This window comes from Psittacula echo, assembly GCF_963264785.1.
Source record: "Psittacula echo genome assembly, chromosome: 7".
In the NCBI taxonomy this organism is placed as follows: Eukaryota; Metazoa; Chordata; class Aves; order Psittaciformes; family Psittacidae; genus Psittacula; species Psittacula echo.
Window position 1 is genome coordinate 29,036,701 of NC_137740.1, and position 18,639 is coordinate 29,055,339.

The 18,639-nt window shown below is 47.1% G+C and overlaps 1 protein-coding gene across 2 annotated transcripts in view; it reads left to right on the top strand.

Moving 5' to 3' along the window:
- The window catches only part of DIS3L2 (DIS3 like 3'-5' exoribonuclease 2), a 208,549-nt gene that overhangs the window by 148,342 nt on the left and 41,568 nt on the right, over positions 1-18,639 (top strand). For both annotated transcript variants that reach the window (XM_080622290.1, XM_080622291.1), the window contains exon 15: positions 16,552-16,631. In XM_080622290.1, coding sequence (XP_080478416.1) covers positions 16,552-16,631 — 80 coding nt within the window. The remainder of the gene's footprint in view (positions 1-16,551; positions 16,632-18,639) is intronic.

An 18,639-nucleotide genomic window follows, 5' to 3' on the forward strand; every position in this document is an offset into this window, starting at 1 on the left:
CAGAAAGTGAGTCATTTTTTCTGTTGCATCATGTATAAACTTTTCCCTTCTCATGTATGTATGGTGGAAATTACTTTGAGGTTTTGAATTTTCACTTCAGCTTTCTGTTTTTTATTATTTTCAAACATTACTGAGAGTGATGGTTGATAGTCTTTAATACTGTGCTCACATTGCCTTGCTCTTTAGTTTTTGGTGGTTTTTTAAATAAACCAGTGAGCAACATACAGGTATTTAAAGGAGCTGGGAAGTTACTAATTTCTCCTGTTTAGGTAGGAGTAAGAGGTTGGTGTATTTGGTGGATCCATAACATGGTGCCAAGGAATGCTGCTGTCAAATAGCCTTTACACAGGGGACCAAGCTTGAGATCCTTTTGCAGTGTGGTCATCTCTTCAAATTCTCAAGCATTTGTACAGTTCCTTGGAATCAGTTTAAAGACCATGAATATGGTGCTGTTGCAGTCAGCTGAGATAGCAGACAAGTGTGTCTTTTCTTACACAGTGCAAAGCAGTATTAAACCCTTCGAGGTTCTCCATGCTGAAGGAATGCTATTGCTCAGTGTCCCAGGAGTTTTAAGAAAGTCTACAGCAGACAATGAATACAGAGAGAGGTCAGGTAGAACTATGATATCTAAATGGATACCATGGTCAGGCCCAGAGCAGAAGCCAGTTGGTCTCTACATGCCAGGACCAACAATATGCTTGTTGGGATGAGGATATCCAGCAGATAAAGGTGTGTTAAACCTGCCCCTGTGTGCCCATCTTGTAGGGAGAAACAGCTATTCCTCAGGGTGAGCTTAATGACATTCTTTCTTTTGAGTTCAAAGCTAGTGTCAGCAGCTGAGCTTTGCAGGAAAGAGAGGACTTGTCCTAACCCATAAGCAGTTAGGCAAAGTAACATCATCTGGGCTTCACCGTTTCAGGAAAACTGTTGAAAGGCAGACAGCTTCTACAACTGACTTTTTGGACTGATGGGTTTCTTGTACAGCTTTCACTTGGTACACTGCCAGGCCTGGTTCATCCTTACTCTTGCTGTAGCTTACTTCAGACTCAGCACTGAGGATCAGTAGTTTTGCTATAAATAGCCTTTGTAACAATGCTAGCATAGCGATGGGTACAAGGTACAATTCAAAGGAGGAAGACTTGCTGAAAAGAGCTTGAACAGCCAGGAAATGGGTGCCACCACAGGCATTTCTCCTAACCCTCACTGATTTTCATTTTGAGAGAGTTATGTTTGGGGAAGGTTGTTTTTTGTTTGTTTGTCTAAAATTAAAAAAAAAAAAAATCCTACCCTCCTTCTTTTAGAACTAGTGTGCAGCTGCCCAGTCTACCTTGTCTTGTTAGAAACTGGCTTGGTCTTCTGTCTTGGCAGATCCAGTTGAGAGTCTGTGAGATCTATTAGAAGGGTCTAAGGTGATTCTTTGGTATGAGAGGGTAGGCATTTCACAGCTTGCTAAATGTCACCTGTGACAGTGCAGTGCTTGGGGTGTGCTCTGTCAAGGTTTGAGCTGCTGGCAGTTATGGCATCCTGGAAATGTAAAGCTGGAAGGGGCTTTAGGAAATGAACCTTTCCATTTCCTGGCAATAGCAGGATGCCAGCCAGTAGCAATCCTGTGCCATGCTTGTTGTTGTGTTGCTACTGAGCCTTTGTAGCTACTGGGACCTATGTAGCCAGAGCCAGTTCCTCTGGGAATTGTCTCTGTGACTTTCACCCACCCAGCCATGCAGATACAAAGTGTGTGGACGAAGTTTGCCATTGAGCCTGTCCCTCAAATGTCCCTTATTGGTCACTGCCAATCTGAAGTACTAAAGACCTGCAGAAACCTTGGGAGGAGCTTGGCCAAGTGTGCCAAGGTCCTCTGGGGTAGAGTTCAGCAGCCTGAAGAGCTAGCCTGATTACAGCAAGGTAGTCATGCAAAGTCACCCACACAAGATTATCTTTAATGTCGTTGAGTGCTTCTTCTCGTTACAGTTGACAAGATAACCTGCTGGCCGCTGTTGTAACACGGTTTTACTTTACGTGGCTGCAGTGTTGTGAGGTACAGAGAAGTGCTGGGAAACAAGATGCCCTCTAGTGCAGTCCAGGCAGCATGGCTCGGTGCTCCCACGGCTGGTGATAGTGGCGTCACTGCCATGCTGGGGGCAGGTGGCACAACTGGGCGATAAGCAGAGTAAGCAAAGCCTAGCAGGGACCTTTGCTTTTCAGCTATAAGTGGTGATTTCATCCTCAGGTTGGGTTTATGGAAAGCAGCATGAGGTTTGGTTTAGGCAAGAATAAAAAAAAATAGTCCTTTTGAAAAGCAATTTGTTTCTGCTTTCTGTGATTAAGGCTTCCAAATGAGGTTGGTCAGTTCTGCAGTGCAATCAACAGGACTGGAAAAAAATACCAAGTGAAGTAACACAGTGGCTGTGGTAAACATGAACTGAGGCCTTGGAAATAGCTAATGGCATACCACAAGAGTCTCCTTTCATCCACCACGGGCCATGCCAGCAGCAAGCACTGCCAGTGCTGGCGTCTAGCAGAGGAAAGCATCATTTGGCTCCCTTTTGGATTTCATTACTCTTCCTGCACTCCCTCCTGCTTACAGCAAAAGCCTTTCCAGTTGTAAAGAAGTGAATTAACTGCCTTCGCGAAAGTGATGGATGAGGCGCTTTCTCCCCCTTCAAAAAGGCAAACCGTGCTGGTGAATGCAGGCCAGCAGAGTTGAAAAGTCCAAGCAGAACAGGAGAGCCCCTGAGGTGACCCAGCTGTCAGGCAAGACACCCTGGGGATGGCTCCCACCAGTGCCCTTCAAGTGGGAACAAAAGCCACTCTCAGTGTGCTCACCGGGCCTCAAGGCTATTTTTTTCTTGTCTTTCCTGCTTTCAATGGACTTGGGCACATCCCTTAACACACAGCAGCCATTTGTGTGAGGATAACAGAGCCTCAAAGGCTTTCAGAGGTGCTTCTGCACCCTGCACAAAGGAGGGTTAGTACGCCAGTACTTGGGAGATCTCCTTTCAGGCGTCCATGGCTAATCATATTAAAGGTGACCTCATGGGCAGCACTTTCCATTGTTGCCATATGTTTTGTCCAGTGTTTGAGTGATGTTGTGCATTGGAATGTATTCATGCATCGCCTAATTTAATCACCAGGCTTAATCCCCTCTCCTGTTCTACATCCTTAGAATTTACTGGCTCCTTTCTAGCCTCCCATGCATTGTGTGGGTCTCCTTCACAACCTAATACCGATGCCTGGAGATACTTTTATTTATTTATTTACTTTCAGAGTATATTTAAAATAAAGATCTCAACAACAAGAGCTGCACCCTCTCCAAAGGGTGAGTGAACGCAGTAGGTGTTCTAAAGGGGCTGATCCTTTGTCCCTGTCATCTTTTTCTTCCAGCTTTTCCATAATTTAAGGATTAGGCTCATGGGTCTAAAAAACCTAAACCAAAATACTACGAATGGAAAAATGACTGAGAAAGTGGTGTGTCTCCTTTTAATATTGTTGGAATAAATAACTAATTTTAAGAACTTGACTGTCTCTGTAAAACATGGTGTTGGTTTTCTTTAAAACTTACTGCTTTGGTACAGACAACTCCAGTTCCAGGACTGACTGGACAAAATTAATCCAACAAAGCCCCAAGTCTGGAAAGTGTGATTTATGTAGAACTACTGCAAAACCAGAAAGCACTGCAAGAGCTGCCATGCTCCACAGAAGGCAGGCATTTCTAGGGAGCAGTGCTTTACAGACTCTCTTTTAAGGATGGTTTCTAAAGATTTTTCTAAGACTTCCCTGCCCCAGCTGACTCTGCCACATGGAGGCATATGTTAAAAATGGGAAACAGAGATTCAGTTGTGTTGTGACTTGCTTTAGGAGTGGATGGGGTCATCCCTAGCAAGGCAGTGATGAGATTTTAGGATGATACGTGATCAGGTTGCTAGTATGCTGAACTCCCAGGGGCAGGAAACCTTTTAATTTCCTTGCACTTGCTGAGACAGATTGTTAAATGAATACCTCATGCTTTGGTTCAGCTCTTAGATTCTCCTTCTCTGTGTACAGCGTGCTGGTACCCACAACTGTAAACAGTGGACTACCTCCCGGATGTCTTTGAAACCTTAAACATAGCTTGTACCAATTTAACTGAATTACAGCTTTAGGTTTCCATCACACACACAAGTTTCTTGCAGCCGAGTTCTCGCACATGAGCTTGCTGATCTTCTGTGACTGTGTGTTATGGTTTGGGTTTGATAGGAGGAAGGAGGAGTGACGTAAAAGATTGCAGATTTGTGACTGGTTTTAAAAATTGTTTTAAATATTATGTATCTTCATCTTGAAGAAATGCAGTACTGCTTGGAAACCACAACTACCAAACATAAACCATATCAAGCCCCTTACATGTGTTGAATAACTGTGTGGAATAGAGGGTTATAAACAGACTGCTGTTAAAATGCTGGAAGGAGATCACTGACCCTACCCCCTGCACTCCAACCTGGGGATCGACAGCAGTGCCACGGGCTCCAACATCAACTTTGCCCTAGAAAAGTACTTTACATGTTACACCTCACTTTCTCAGAGTGAACCTTGCCAGAGCCCTTTCTGAAGCATCTACATGCATAAATTGCTTCCCCACTGAAATGCAGCTATGTCAGAGCCAGAGAAAGACAGCTGGCCATGGGTTAGCCTGAGGGCAGGGTGCCCATCCCACTGCCAGTGGGCTCTGGGCTCGCTGGGACAAGTCTCCTGGCCCCCGTCCGCTCCTTCTTCCTTCTTTTTCTGTGACAGAGGAGCTGCAAGGTCCCTGGGAAAGTGTGAGCGGGAGCAGGTTGCTGCCAAAGGAATTCAACCGAGCCACAGCCAGCCCCTTCCCAGGGGAGCCTGGCAGTTGTGGTATCAACAGGAGCTCTTACTGTTCATGGGAAGGGGCAGGGATGTCCTTGGAAAGCTTTGGATCTCCTGCTCGTGTGCCAAACAACTGTGCTTAGACATGCCACAAGATTTGGTTAAGTAAAGGAGAGGAGGTGTGGGCACAAAGCCCACATCTGCCTGGGGAGGAGGTAGCTGGCATTGCCATGGCAGGATGCTGGGTGGCATTTTATGGTGTGGAGAAGATGCTCTGTGGAAGGCAGGGGGCTGAGTGCATGTGGCAGGAGGTGCTTTTCCATCCCATGCTGCTAACAGTGTCTGGTGGAGATTTGGTGAAGGACACAGCTGAGCTGCTTGCAGTTCTGGCAGGTTGTAACAAGCTGCAAGAGAATCCAGATTGTCCCCAGAGAACGAGCAAAGCTCAAGTTAGCTGGACTTTGGGACTGACAGGTACTTTGTAGCAGTACCCCAAAGAGTGGAGGAGAATGGCATGGCTGTCAAACTGAGATCAGTGTGGTATGATCATGGTATTCTGCATCTTCATAGTCCCAGCTCTAGTTTAATGGCTTGCAGATATAACTAAACCTAGAAATACTGTTGTGATCTCCCTTGTTACCTGGCAGAGCTCTTATCACTTCAGCACAGGGGCTGTTCATATTTTAATAGGTTTATCTCTTGTATGGAGGGTATTACAAGCTTTCATCTGTCTCCAGTGCAGCTCTACAGAAATCCCTCCAGGCATGAGGCAGTACCTGGGTGCTGAATTAATGTGTGCTTCTGGGTTCTCAAAGCTCCATTAATGGCTTAGCAGGGGAAGCAGTTAGCATTAACAAACTTAAGAAAATAGGATTTGCTCTGTTTGATCTGCCCTCGGCTCCTTGTATCCTCCCAACAGCAATGACAAAGACTGGACATATTACAGGAAAACTCAAAATAGTCATAGGAGAGACACAAATTAGGCTGATTTGTAAACTGTGTATCAGCATCCTCCAAGGTTCATGGGGGTGGAGGGAAAGTTGTGCTATAGTCAGGTGCAGTAAAAGGTACCAAACCATTTTTTCCTCTTGCCACATGCACAGACACTTCTACACCCACAGCTCTTACCTTGGCTTTCCTGTGACTTGAGCCATTTGAAGACAGTGTGGTGTCCCATCCTCCTACAGGTAACCACTGCCCTGTGCTCCGTCTCTGGTGTGAGACTGGGGCAGCTCTCAGAATCCATCCAGCACTTTGTGAAGGGCTGTTTGTCCCCTTTTCATCAAATGAACGTTTACCATTGTTGGTGTTCTCATTCTCCTTTCCATTGAAGAAACTGCTTTCAAACCGCATGCTGTGTTCTCTTTGTGCTGCTGTGTTCCTTAGCAGAGCTGTGCATCCATCAGTGGTGGATCTGCCTTCTCTTTGGGAGCCACCGACTTTTGCGTTGCTGTTCTCTACTGACTGCAGGCTCTCACAAAACAGTAGGGCCAAGCGTGAAGCTAAACTTCAGTCTGCTTAAACCTAGGGTCAGTAAGTTGAGACCTGTTTTCAGACATGACTGCAGGTGTCTGAAATAGCAGCAGGTGGGGATAGTGACCTGTTACCTGTAGTACCCTCTAATAACAACATACCATGCAGTGAGTTTAGAGAGGGTTTCAACTTGGTTGTGTCACTTTTCTTCTAAAGCAGATGTGGAACACACCACTTGCTTAAGTCTACTTGCATACCATTTTGGGGCAGAAATGCCTTAGTGATCCCTTTCTGATCAGGCTTTGTTTTTGTTCATCGGATCAAGATGGCATATATATGGACTTCCATACCACCTAAGCTGCACAAAAGCTGATGTTGGTCCTGTAGAACCTGTCAGGTCCTGGGTAGGACCAACCAGCAGGCTTCAGGCACTGCAGCTGCACAGAAATCCCTGTCTGTTTGGCTGCTGACACTTGTTATCTTAGGGAAAGTTTTACATCAGCTGTACCCTTAAAGTTTCTCTCCTTGTTAGTAGTGAGAAATATTTTCTTTTTTTCATGGTTACTTTAAGTCACTTGGTCTGTTTGCTCTAGGGTTTTCAGAGAGGTTGATGTATTTGCTGCTTTGCCAGCCCCTGTGTACAGTGAGCTTTCTGGCTGGTCCCAGGTCTCTCTCAGTCCTGGGTGTCTGTGGCAGGTGCTGCTGGTGTCATTGTCATGCTCCCCTTCTCTGGGCTCTGCACAAGCTGCTGGTGCCCATAGGCTTTGGCAGTGCAGTGTCAGCATCTGCTTTTCACATTTCTCTTCTCATGCAGCAGACCCTGGTCTTGCGTGTTTCTCTTCACACCAGTTACAGGTCCCTGTGCTGCTCCTTTGGCCTCTGGCTATTGGCCTCTGGTCTCTCCTGGAGAATTTTAGCTATGATAAGGTATGTGATGTCTGAGTGCTGCCCTCTAGCCATCAACTTCTTCCTGGAAAGGGAAACTTCACTTTCCAGCAGCTCTAATTGCTTTGAGAAGTGTCAGTCCTGCCTCCCTAGTTGTTTCTGGGGTTGTTTCAAATTCCTGATGGCAATCTAGCCTCTTAACAGCCTACTTGATCAGCCTCCTCTCCCAAAATCCTGCTTTCCCAAGTGAATTTCCATATCTCCCACATGAAGAAGAGGCCTTTGGGACTGGGCAGGATCCAACTGTTCCCCCATTTCCTGTAAAGCCTGTAGTCATCATCAGTCTTCAAAATGCAAGAATTTTCTGCAGCACGAAACCTCTCATCCCTATTGAGGCTGGTAAAACCCAGCCTGTGAAGGCTTTGATATTGTAGAAGATGGAATCAGGGAAGTTGTCTTTTGTAAGAGCACTGCCAGGGCTGGGAGAAGCACAAGAGCCTGGAGTGCTTTAAAAAGAGGCTGGGAGGCAGGCTCTGAGTGACAGAAAATGGCTAAGCAGTGAAATTTGGCATGTATCTTGTTAGTGTCACAGTTTGTTATGTGGCATTTCCTAGGGATATTTTGCTTTTATTTTAAAATTGATGTATGTTTAGAAAATACTTGTGACTTCATTGACAGTTCCCTAGTGGTCTAGAGCATGCAGTGCAGTGTCACAATTCATTGGCTTCTGAAGAAGGTACTTTCAATCCACCAATATAAACCCTTTGCAATTGTATAATCTGTATTTTAGTCCTGTGGTTTCCTAATGATGCATCTAGAGAATGAGCTCATCCAGTCTGTAAGTTATAAAGTGAATGCAAATATTCAGCTCTTCCTTCTACATAAATCTGGATCCATTTCTTCATGGATTGTGTTCGAAAGGTCCAGTGCAGGCAAATGTGAATGCTTAAAAATAAACTCATTTGCAGTTTATATTTTTGCCAAGTGGTGAAAGTTGTCTCCTGCCCCATCTTTCCCGAAAGGCTCTTCAGCTTTGACTTGCAGCAGTGAAATAAAAGCCATGGGTATGATGCCAGCTTGTCATTTTGGTGACAGGATCTGCATGTCTTTGAAAAGGATCCAGCCATGCTTCTTCCTGGGTTCGCTGTAGTGCCCAACCACCTGTAGCAGAGGTTGGGGGCCACTAGACAGCAACAGAGCAGCCTTTGTGTGTGCTAGGGAACTTCACTCCTGTCATGGGAGGACCCCAGGGTCCTTGTTGTATCCTAGAGGAGAAATCTGAAGAGCAAGACCTGCTGCAGCCTGTGGGATAATTTAGTAATAGCCTATTATGTCTTTGGGAACCAGGCTGGGAACCTCTGACTTGGGAGATTAGTTTAAGAAGGGGAAAGAGCTATCTGCTATCTTCCATCTTCCCGTGCTGGGGATTCACTGGATTTGCATGCATTGTATGCAGTTGTATAGTGCAAGCAGCAGCAGAGGAATAACATCAGAGTAAACTATGGGATTGTAAGTTGGAAATGTACAGTGGGAGCAGAGTAATACCCCAAATGAGTTTCAGCTGTTCTTAAGCTGGGTTGAGTTTTGAGTTGGCATTGTTCTTTAGCCACATGCATGGATCTTGTAGCCTGTTAACAGAGGTAGTTTGCTGGCGAATGTCCTGAGAGGGAAGAGGCATAAGAGAGGTGTGCAGCTTGGGTGGTGCAGAATAAGTAAAACTCAAGGTGATATGTTGTATTGTTCCAAGTAAGAGAGAACCCTTCCGCACAGGAGAACTCTTAAACTGGAAAGTAAAGCAGGAATGGAGAGGAGGTCTGTCATGGTTTAACCTCAGCTGACAACTAAGTTCCAAGTACCTGCTCATTCCCTTTCCCCTGCTCTGGTGGGATGGGGAGGAGAATCAGAAAAAGGTAAAACCTGTGGGTTGAGGGAAGAACAATTTAATAACTGAAGTAAAATATTATAATGGTAATAATAGTAGCATTAGTAATAATAATAATAATGATAAATAAATAAGACTAATAATACAACATCGTCTCACACCCAGAAGCTCCAGGATATGCAGGTTAGCTGGTGGTGGGGCATACTGGCTGCCCAGCATGTTCCTTGCTGTTTCCTTCCTGTGCCTGCTCTGTATTTCAGTTTGGGGGCAGAGATGTCTCAGGAGTGGTGACAGTGGAAGGGTAAAAGAGCAGCTGTCAGTGATGTCCCCTTCCAAGCACCCCTTCCCTGAAGAGCAGGCTTATGGGACAGCTGATTTTACCTCTCTGCTTTTGTCTGTCTCATGAGGATTAGCCGTGCTGAGGGACACAGAGCAGCAGAGACAGCTTCAGGAGCCTCCTAGAGAATTTAAATCTTCATCTGGAAAATGTGTGTTTAAGGATAAGGAGAAGGAGTTCAACTGAGGAGGCAATGGGTGAGATGGTGCCAGTGTAAGACCAGTTCAGGACTTTTGAGCAGTAGCAACAGCAGTCTGTAACCAGGTGCTGAGATTGGCCAAACATTCACCATCTGGAAAGCCAAAAGGGAGGGACCACCCCAACCCAGTGTGAGAGGTAACTAGTTGAGCTGGTAGCAAATTTCCTTGTCTTTCCTCTTTTTCCACTGTAGGACTTTTGGTCTCTCCTTTATTATCCCCATCCTGTCCTTACCACATGTTCTTCAGCCTCTACCCAGAGTCTTTCTCCAGCAATTTTGAAATGCAGCACAAATAGAAAAGCTCGTGGAAGAAGTGCTTCGGTCTCAAGAGCAGCTTCTTTAAGTGAAAACACAGCTGTGAGGTTTGCAGCCTGTGCTTCTGTAAGGGCTCATCCAGCCGACGCAGCCAGCACTGCTGCAGTCCTTCCAGCACGCAGGAATTGGGAAATCCATTGTGAACAAGATTGAGTTTGATGGCCTGTGTGGAGGCAGATGGATGTATTTTTAAGGGACGAGGTGCCAGAAAACTCTGTGGTTACGTTACTGGAGCATGGCTCGTTTTTTGTGGTTTTAAAAGTGAGTGTCAGGACTTCAGGGCAATTCTTTTTTTCAGGTCAAACCCAAAGCTTGGTCAAGGCATAAAAATCTGCTTGATGACTAAGTTTATTCTTAAAAAGCTTTCTAGAGCTTGCTGGAGAGAGGAGCCTTTATTCCAAGAGGGAGCTGATACCAGTCTTTTTGGACTTCCATGCAAATGGGGTTAAAACTGAATGAGTACCAAGGGTAGAAAAGAGCCCCTGCCTTTCAGGACACTGTTTTCAGTGTAATCTTTCAATCCAGTACTCTGTTTTTTGTCTTGGAGGCTCATGTTTTGCATCTCCTCCTTGCCCTGGGTGAACTCTTTCTGCTTGAATACCCCACCACATTGCTGTAATTACCTTGAAGGGTTATAACTAAAGCTGGCCGAAGCATGCCCTTACATTGCCCCAGAATTGGGACATCTGAAATCTTTGACCTGGTTACTCAGCTGAACCGATAATACCTCTGACATAATGCATGTGTAGAGAAAACATTTTGTCTGATGACGGAGGTTTGCAGCTTGAAGCCAAGGCTGGGAATGGCGGGATCCAAGCCAAGCCATTTACTCAAGGGGCATGCAGAATTTGCCCAGTCAAGTCAGTATAGGTACTGGCAGCATTTCAGCAGCCAGAAGCCTGCTCCTCAGGCTCTCTCCTTGTTGGAGCTACCAGACTTGGGGGTGTTAGTGGATGAGAAAATGAACATGAGCCGGCAGTGTGCGCTGGCAACCCGGAAAGCCAACCGTATCCGGGGCTGCATCAGAAGGAGCATGTCCAGCAGGTTGAAGGAGGTGATCCTGCCCCTCTGCCCTGCTCTCATGGGGCCTCACTTGGAGTATTGTGTGCAGTTCTGGTGTCCTCAACATAAAAAGGACATGGAGCTGTTGGAACAAGTCCAGAGGAGGGCCACAAGGATGATCAGGGGACTGGAGCACCTCCCATATGAAGACAGGCTGAGAAAGTTGGGGCTGTTCAGCCTGGAGAAGAGAAGGCTGCGTGGAGACCTCATAGCAGCCTTCCAGTATCTGCAGGGGGCCTACAAGGATGCTGGGGATGGACTATTCATCAGGGACTGTAGTGACAGGACAAGGGGTAATGGGTTCAAACTTAAACAGGGGAAGTTTAGATTGGATATAAGGGAGAAATTCTTTACTGTTGGGGTGGTGAGGCACTGGAATGGGTTGCCCAGGGAGGTTGTGAATGCTCCATCCTTGGCGGTGTTCAAGGCCAGGTTGGATGAGGCCTTGGGTGGCATGGTTTAGTGTGGGGTGTCCCTGCCCATGGCAGGGGGGTTGGTACTTGATGATCTTAAGGTCCTTTCCAACCCTAACTATTCTATGATTCTATGACTGAGCCCCTAATTGCTGCAGGTCTGAAACTTTCTTTAAAATGAAGACAGCTGCTGGCTGCTCTGAAGCCCAGGCAAGCCTGGAGGTCTATGACAGTGTTAAGCACCGCTCCCCCTTTCTGAAAATCCTCTTGCTGCCCTTGGTGAAGGAAGCCCCAGGTGTAGGCAGCTTCCCCAACACCCCCCACCAAGGCCTATCTGCCTGAGCAGGGCATTGGATGCCTGCAGGGATCAGGCAGCACAGAGCTGTTGGTGCTCTGGAGGGCAGCTGCCTGATCCCTTCTGCTTTGGCTCGTCTCATGTCTGTGTGTGCTGGTTTGGTGTCTGCTCACCACTGTCAGGGGGGTGTGTGGGAACCCTTTGGTGCAGATGAAGCATGTCGGTGTCTGATGGATGGAGGAACAAGGAGGAGCAAGGAGCATCCCACTGTCAGCCAGCTGCATCCTCTGCTGGATTTAAAGATGTAGGAAGTGGGAGGATGTCCCTAATCCGAAGAGTGGAGCCACTGCACAAACAAATGTTATGTGTGCACAGTCCTCAGTGCCCAGTGACCACTGTAGGCAGGAAATTACTTTCCTCAAGGAGGTGGCATTATATACCACTCCATGTGAGTACATTCTTTTGCTCTCTTGACCAGTCATGGCATAGCGTACCCACACCTGCTTGGTACCTTTGGTGTGATACTGCCCTCCATGGAGGCAATGATGTCCTGCCCATCAAACAGCATGCCCCAACCCGTCTGAATTTCTGTGCCCTGCTCCTCTTCTGTTTGGGTGTATTGCAATTGCGTCGGGCAGCAAGCAAGCCTATCTGTCGCTGTATCCACACAAATCCCAATTACTCCTTTTGACAGCTCCTATTCATGCACCTCCCTGTACCTCTGACATCTCAATTATTGATGGGGCTTGCCTGGTAGGCAGCACTCTGTTCTCAACGTGGCTATGTTCCAGCTCCCTTTCCCATTGAGTTCACACACACACCGTGCTGAACGTTTCTTTATGTGCAAAGCTATTGAAGTGGAAAGGGATCTTTATTAGCGTGTGAGCTCCAGGGCTACACAGCTGAAGGGGGCAGTGCAAGCCAAATCGCACTGCGGTACAGCACTGGGAAATTTCCTCTCCCCCTCCTCTCCCGGAGAAGCCCAGCAGTGTCTTGTAAAATGAAATGATCTCTTATATTCAATGGTGAAGATCCCTTCATCTGGTGAGCCTTCCTCATGATGGGGTCACCCTGCACTTGCATTTGTGTTAGAAACCCAGTCCCCCATTGCCCCTGCAAGCATAAAGTCTGGTATTTTGAAGAGCGGTGCCTTTTGTCTTGGTATTAGTTTGTTTGCTGGCTTTGCAGCAAACCTTTGCATTCTGACAGGGAGCACTGACACACAAAAGAAAGAGCTTCAAAGCAGCATGTGGTGTTGGAGCAATGTTGTCAAATTGGTTAGGAGTTAAAGCTGTGCCAGAGGGACAATTGCAAAAGTCTGCTTGTTTTGTAGGGCTTTGTGTATCTGGGAGGCTCCAGATGTCTCATGACATTGCTGTAGCAGTAGTCAGAAGGGATGATGAAGTGGTCAATCAGCTCCCGACATCTCTCCTGCCCCCAGCCTTGTCCTGCAATCTTCTTAAATTCAGAAGTAACCAGAGGTTTTGTGCTTAGTGAGCAAAAGCAATAGGAAAGGGTGGCTGCTGGAGAAGATGAGACCAGAGAGAAACAGCAGTGTAGGATGTGCTGGGAAAGGACACTTGAGTTTTGTTCTTTGAGATCTGTGGCAACAGGTGCCTCATAGATCAGCTTTGGCATGACAGGAAAAATCTGTGGAGCAGACCTTCCGAAACACTGAGGTGCTGGGGAGCGTAAGTGCCTCTGCAGCTGAGCATGGCTGTGCTGAAGTGAGCACCGGCCTGAGAGTGGTCAGTGGAACCCTCCTGCAGCTCCAGTGGCAGAGAGGACCCAGCTGCATGATACTGAGCGGGTGTGCACAACCTTTTCAAGTTTAGTAGGAAGCTTACAGTCTCTGCATCCCAGTGTGCCTCCTGGCAGCACTCAGCTAGTCCTTCTCTACCTGTCTTACCTGCTCTCTTTCAGTGCTGAGTTTTGCCTGGGGGCTCCGCGCTCCCTGCAGCGACCAAATGCCACCGAGTCAATGGTTGCGCAGCCAGAGCTTGGCTGTTCATTCAGGGTCTGAAGGAACTCCTGGCCTGGGTGACAATCCCAGGTCTCCTCTTTCCCTTCTGCCTGGCCATGATGATACATCAGCAGGGCAGATCTGCACAAGAGCATGGTTTTGTGCACCTGCAATAGCATGGCTTGCCTTGAGCTGTGGTTGCTGTGACAGACCTTTAGTTACATGTCTCTCCATGTGACAGCCTGACCCTGACATTTCTCTGAGTAGGGTCCTCTTGTCACTGTGAGTGACAATAGCATCCTCTTGCCTGACAGTATTGCCCCATATGGTTGAGCTGTGTATAGTTTCTGTTACACAGGCTTTGCTGGCACTGTTGGGTAGCAGAGGCAGCTGAGACTGCCAAGCAGGGTGTGCTTTATTTGTCTGGAATACCATAAGCAGACAAAGAAGGGCTAAAATAACAGAGAGTTGAAAACCCATTATCTTCAGAACTGTGATCTTTCCTTTTTTGGGTAGGCAGGTTCCATGGGACCCTGTCCCCCTGATAGTGGAAAGGTCACCCTGTCATACCTGATTGCCCCACAGCTTTCCCTGGCAGCCTGTCCAAACAAGGCTGTTTTCCTTCCCAGCCCTTTTCCTTCCTTCCCTTCCCCTGGACTTCAGCTGGTGCAGCCCCGAGTGGTGCTGGTGGCCCTGAGCCCAGGTGAGCTGTAAGCAAAGATGATCAGTTACTGCAAGCCCAAAGCCCACTTAGCTGATTGCTGCAAACAAGAGGCTTAGGCACTCCTGAGTTTGTCCTGATCAGAATTATTGCTGAAAGTGGCCAAAGTCACACTTTTGTCCAACTTGTACTTTCTTTTGTGTTTCTTCTGTAGCAGTTCTTCAGTGTGGTGCCCATTTCTCAAAGCACAGTACCAGGTAGAGCTGTGCCTGCGATACTTGCTGTCCCTTTCACCTCAGAGGCACTTCCTGATATTCTAGCAGGAAAACTTTAGAAAACCTGTCCCAGAAAAATGGCTTTGGGTAGTTCCTAGTTCCTCCTTCAGTTCTGCAAACCAGGGCAGCTCACTTGGGAGGACTCTGCTTATGGACCACGTATGGCCAGCAAGGTGATCACATGTCTCCTCTGGGGAGGTTACTTGTTTCTTGCTGACCTCGTGCTCCCATGGGGTAGCTGCCATGTGCCATCATAACATCTGGAGAGGCTGGAGCAACTGCCCAGCCTCATGGATCTCAGCCAGAAGTGTCCTCAGCCCTGCTAGTCTTGCCTTAGACACCGATCTCCAAAATGGATGTGAGTAATCTGCTAAGCTGTGATAAGAGCAGAGCTTGCAGGAAGGGGGAAGTTGTGGGGAGTGTAAGAGGTTGCTGTCTGAACAGCAGTATGAATTGTGATACATGTACCATGGACACGTGTTACATGCTGTTGCAGGAGTGTTTCAGAATGGCTTGCAGAGTTAGGGGCATAAAAGTCAAGGGAGATCAGCTGAATTTGGCCTCAGCCTGGTACTCTATTCTTAACTTGTATCCAAGATGGTGAATTTTTTGAGGATTTCATGGTATGCGGTTTTATTTGGGTCAGTGAGAGCACAGTGTATTATTTTGCTGCCCTTTAGGGAAGAGAAAATCAGCACACCATCTAATGATTCAGCACATGGGGTTTCTTAACATCCTACAAGAGAACGATGTTTTAGTTCTGTGTTCATTCCTGAATAAGCCATTAATTTAAGTTAGCAATTTCCTTGGAGTCCAGAGAAAAGGGCTCTGTGATCAAATGGAGTGGCTTAACACTGCTTTCTCCTTCTTTCCCTGTTTAAAAAGGTTGGGCTCATCATAGCAAACCTCCTTCGACTTTTAGCCCTTGCAATGGACTCCCCAAACTGTTTCAAGAGTCCTGCATGATCCAGCAGTGGTTACAGCCCTGCTGTTAATTATCTCTGTGACCCCTAAAAAGCCAGAGTGCTCAGCACGTAAAAACTGTAGCTACCTCTGAAGGATGCTGCCCTTCTTACCCAGCCTGCTGGCTCCTGGTCAGGATCTGCAGCCATTTTGCAGAGCCCAGGGGCTGCGCCTCATGGCTATGGGAGTTATTAGGACACTGGTCTGGGGACCAGCAGCCTTCCACTGGGGAATGAGGGGCTGCTTGGTGTGCAGGGCTGTTGCAGGGCTCAGCCCTGAGCTGTTTTCTAGGCAGTTCAGCATATAAAATCACTGGAGACATTTTCAGCAAAAAGTCTCCCCACAGAACTGTTCTGTTGCTTGTTGAAAGAGGATTAATTTTTCCCCCTTAAATAAAATGAGCCGTGTTTGAAATCTGAAAACCCTTGCCGAACGCCTTCTTGGAGCTGCAAAGAAAGCAGCTTCCAGGTCACATCATAGCCTCCTGCCGGACACAGATCCAAACTGCAAACCCTTCTAACAGCTCTTTAATAACTCTGCACAGAAGGAAAAATCTGTCACCTTTCCCTCTGTGGTTTCTCCTCTGTTTTAATGCACTGGAGGAACAAGATGGAGCTGGGAAAGGTTTCAGAGAAAGACTCGTGGGAACCACAGCTGCCGATGGAGAAGACTCATTTCTTTAGTGTCTGAGGGGAACCGCAGTTGCTTTGGTGAAGGGTGGTGTGTGTGGGTGGGTTTGGAGGGGTGAACTGTTATGACCCATGCATTTCAGAAGAACCACGAACACATTATAGTAACAAAGGGTGGAAAAAGCAAGAGGTTTCTGCAATGCATGTGACTTTTCCCTGAGGTTTGGAACCCCACAGTATGTTCCAGGCCATGGTGTTTGCGTGTCAGTCTCGGTGAGTTAAGCTTTCTCCCACAAGCCTCGCTTGAAGTTGCTGTGATGACTGAGAGCCTAAAATGTTGCCTTTTTTTCCCCTTCTCTCTCTCTTTTCATTCTGCAGCTGAAGCTCTCGTTTACCTTGGACCAGGAGAGTGGGATGCCTCAAGGCTGTTATATCTATCAGTACCGGGACAGCAACAAGTAAGTCCTGCGGAAGATTGCGCACAGCAGATAGGGAAAGGTGCATTCAAAGGAGGCTGCCCTGCCTTCTGGCAGAGGGATCACAACTGCTTGTACCACTTAAAAGTAGATTAAAGCAGGCTTAGGGCTTGACCTGAAACTAGGAACAGCTCCAGTAAAGGCCATATCCTTAAAAATGCACGAGGCCCTGCAATCCCTTTTTTTCTGCAGCGTTTGAAAGCTGCTTTTATTTGGCTGAAAGGCCAGCTCTTGGGTACCACAGGCTCTGGCAGAACTCACACAGGCTTTGTCCAGGGGTGTTTGCAACTCAGACCCTGTACTGGTTTGTGCTGAGGTCATGCTGAGAGTGCAGGCTGGAGGTAAACATCCAAAGGCTGCAGAGTAGCCCTCACCTCTGCTCAGCTAGAGACAAACAGCACCCCATTCTTGTCACTAAAGCTCATGCATGGGTTCACTGAGTGGCCTTTCATTTTTTGCACTGTAGCCCCAGTGCAGGCACGTGCTCTGTTTTTATAAGGTACTGTATGATGTTCAAGCTTTGGATGTTTTTTGGAGAACAGAGTCCTCAGTTTCTAGGTATTCTGCCTATTTTTACTAGCTGCTGTAGTGAATTGGCACCCAAGATATTTTTATTTCAAATCACATTGTCATTATCAAATTGACAGCAGTAGCACAGTTCTGGATATTTCTGTGTTCGCTCTGGGATACTTTGCCTGAATACCAGAATGTCATAAATCCATAGCCTGTTACCTCCACCCATATAGTTCTGCTTCTTGCCAGTTACTGAAGATTAACCTGAAAAAAGAGGGCACATGAAGTTGTCAATGAATGGAACAGCCTGTAATTAGATCTGCTCTGAAATGCTGATGAGAGTGGTCCCAGTGAGGAAGAGGGACATCCACAAATAGCATTTACCCCTTTCTAAGCCAAGAAATCCCAGTGTTTAAACAAGAAGGGAGATAATTTCTGGGAGAATCCTTCCCACCTGTGAATGGGCAATTAGCACAATTTACATGGTCCCATCATGACTAGCCTGGCCACAGAGACATGGATGAGCAGAGCTGATACCTGCAGCACCACCAGCCTAACAGGGAAACGTGCAGTTCAGCACCAGAGCATAAAGTCAACAAGGGAAGAGTGGTTTCGAGATTTTTAAAGGGGGCGGCACACAATGGACAGAGAGGAAAAGAAAATCCCCAGACCTATTGGGATTTGTTAAGGATGTTTATAGATCCAGTGTTGCTAATTGTGTGGTGTATATCTCAAAGATCATCAGCAGCAGTCTTTGCTGCCACAAACCCTCCTCTTCCCGGGCTCCAGTGGGTGTTCGATGCCATGTTTGAGGAAACTCTTGGTATGGGAGTGAAGCTATTTTGTTTAAGTGCTAAGGCCAATAGCGGTTCCACTTGGAAATCTTGCTGTTAACTGTGAGTGGTTCAGCATGTGACAAAGTAGTAGTGACATGTTGGCAGCTGTTGATTTAGAGATGTATGGCTGTGACCTGCATTTCTGGCAAGCATGGGAGCTGAGCCACCCCAACCCATGCCAGCCAGGATCATAGCCTGGAAGAATATGGTGTGATCAGGATGAGTAGGATTGCAAGTAAACCTGGACTTTGAATGTGTCTGATGATCCAGACTACAACTATACCTGCAGGGCTCCACGCTTTGTATTTTATAGCTTGCTTCACCAGCCCAGGGGGAGCAGGATCCCAATTCCCAGGGAAAGCCCCACTAACTTTGCACACACGCTTATCCTCCTAAACCCTGTGCATGCAGCCCAGCACCTCCAACAGTCCTTGGCCAGTGAACTGAAGTGTGAAGGTCTGGGCTAAAGCTGACGTATTCTTTCAGGTATTGTGCCCTTGAGCCAAGCGTATGCTCGGTTCTGTTTGTGCCCTGGGTGATTTTGAAGGAGCTCATGTGCGCTGCAGCTTTATTTGAGCATTGCATTTGAATAGTGTAGTGAAGCACCAGTCATGGGTCCTGCTTAGCTGAGCAGAGACTGC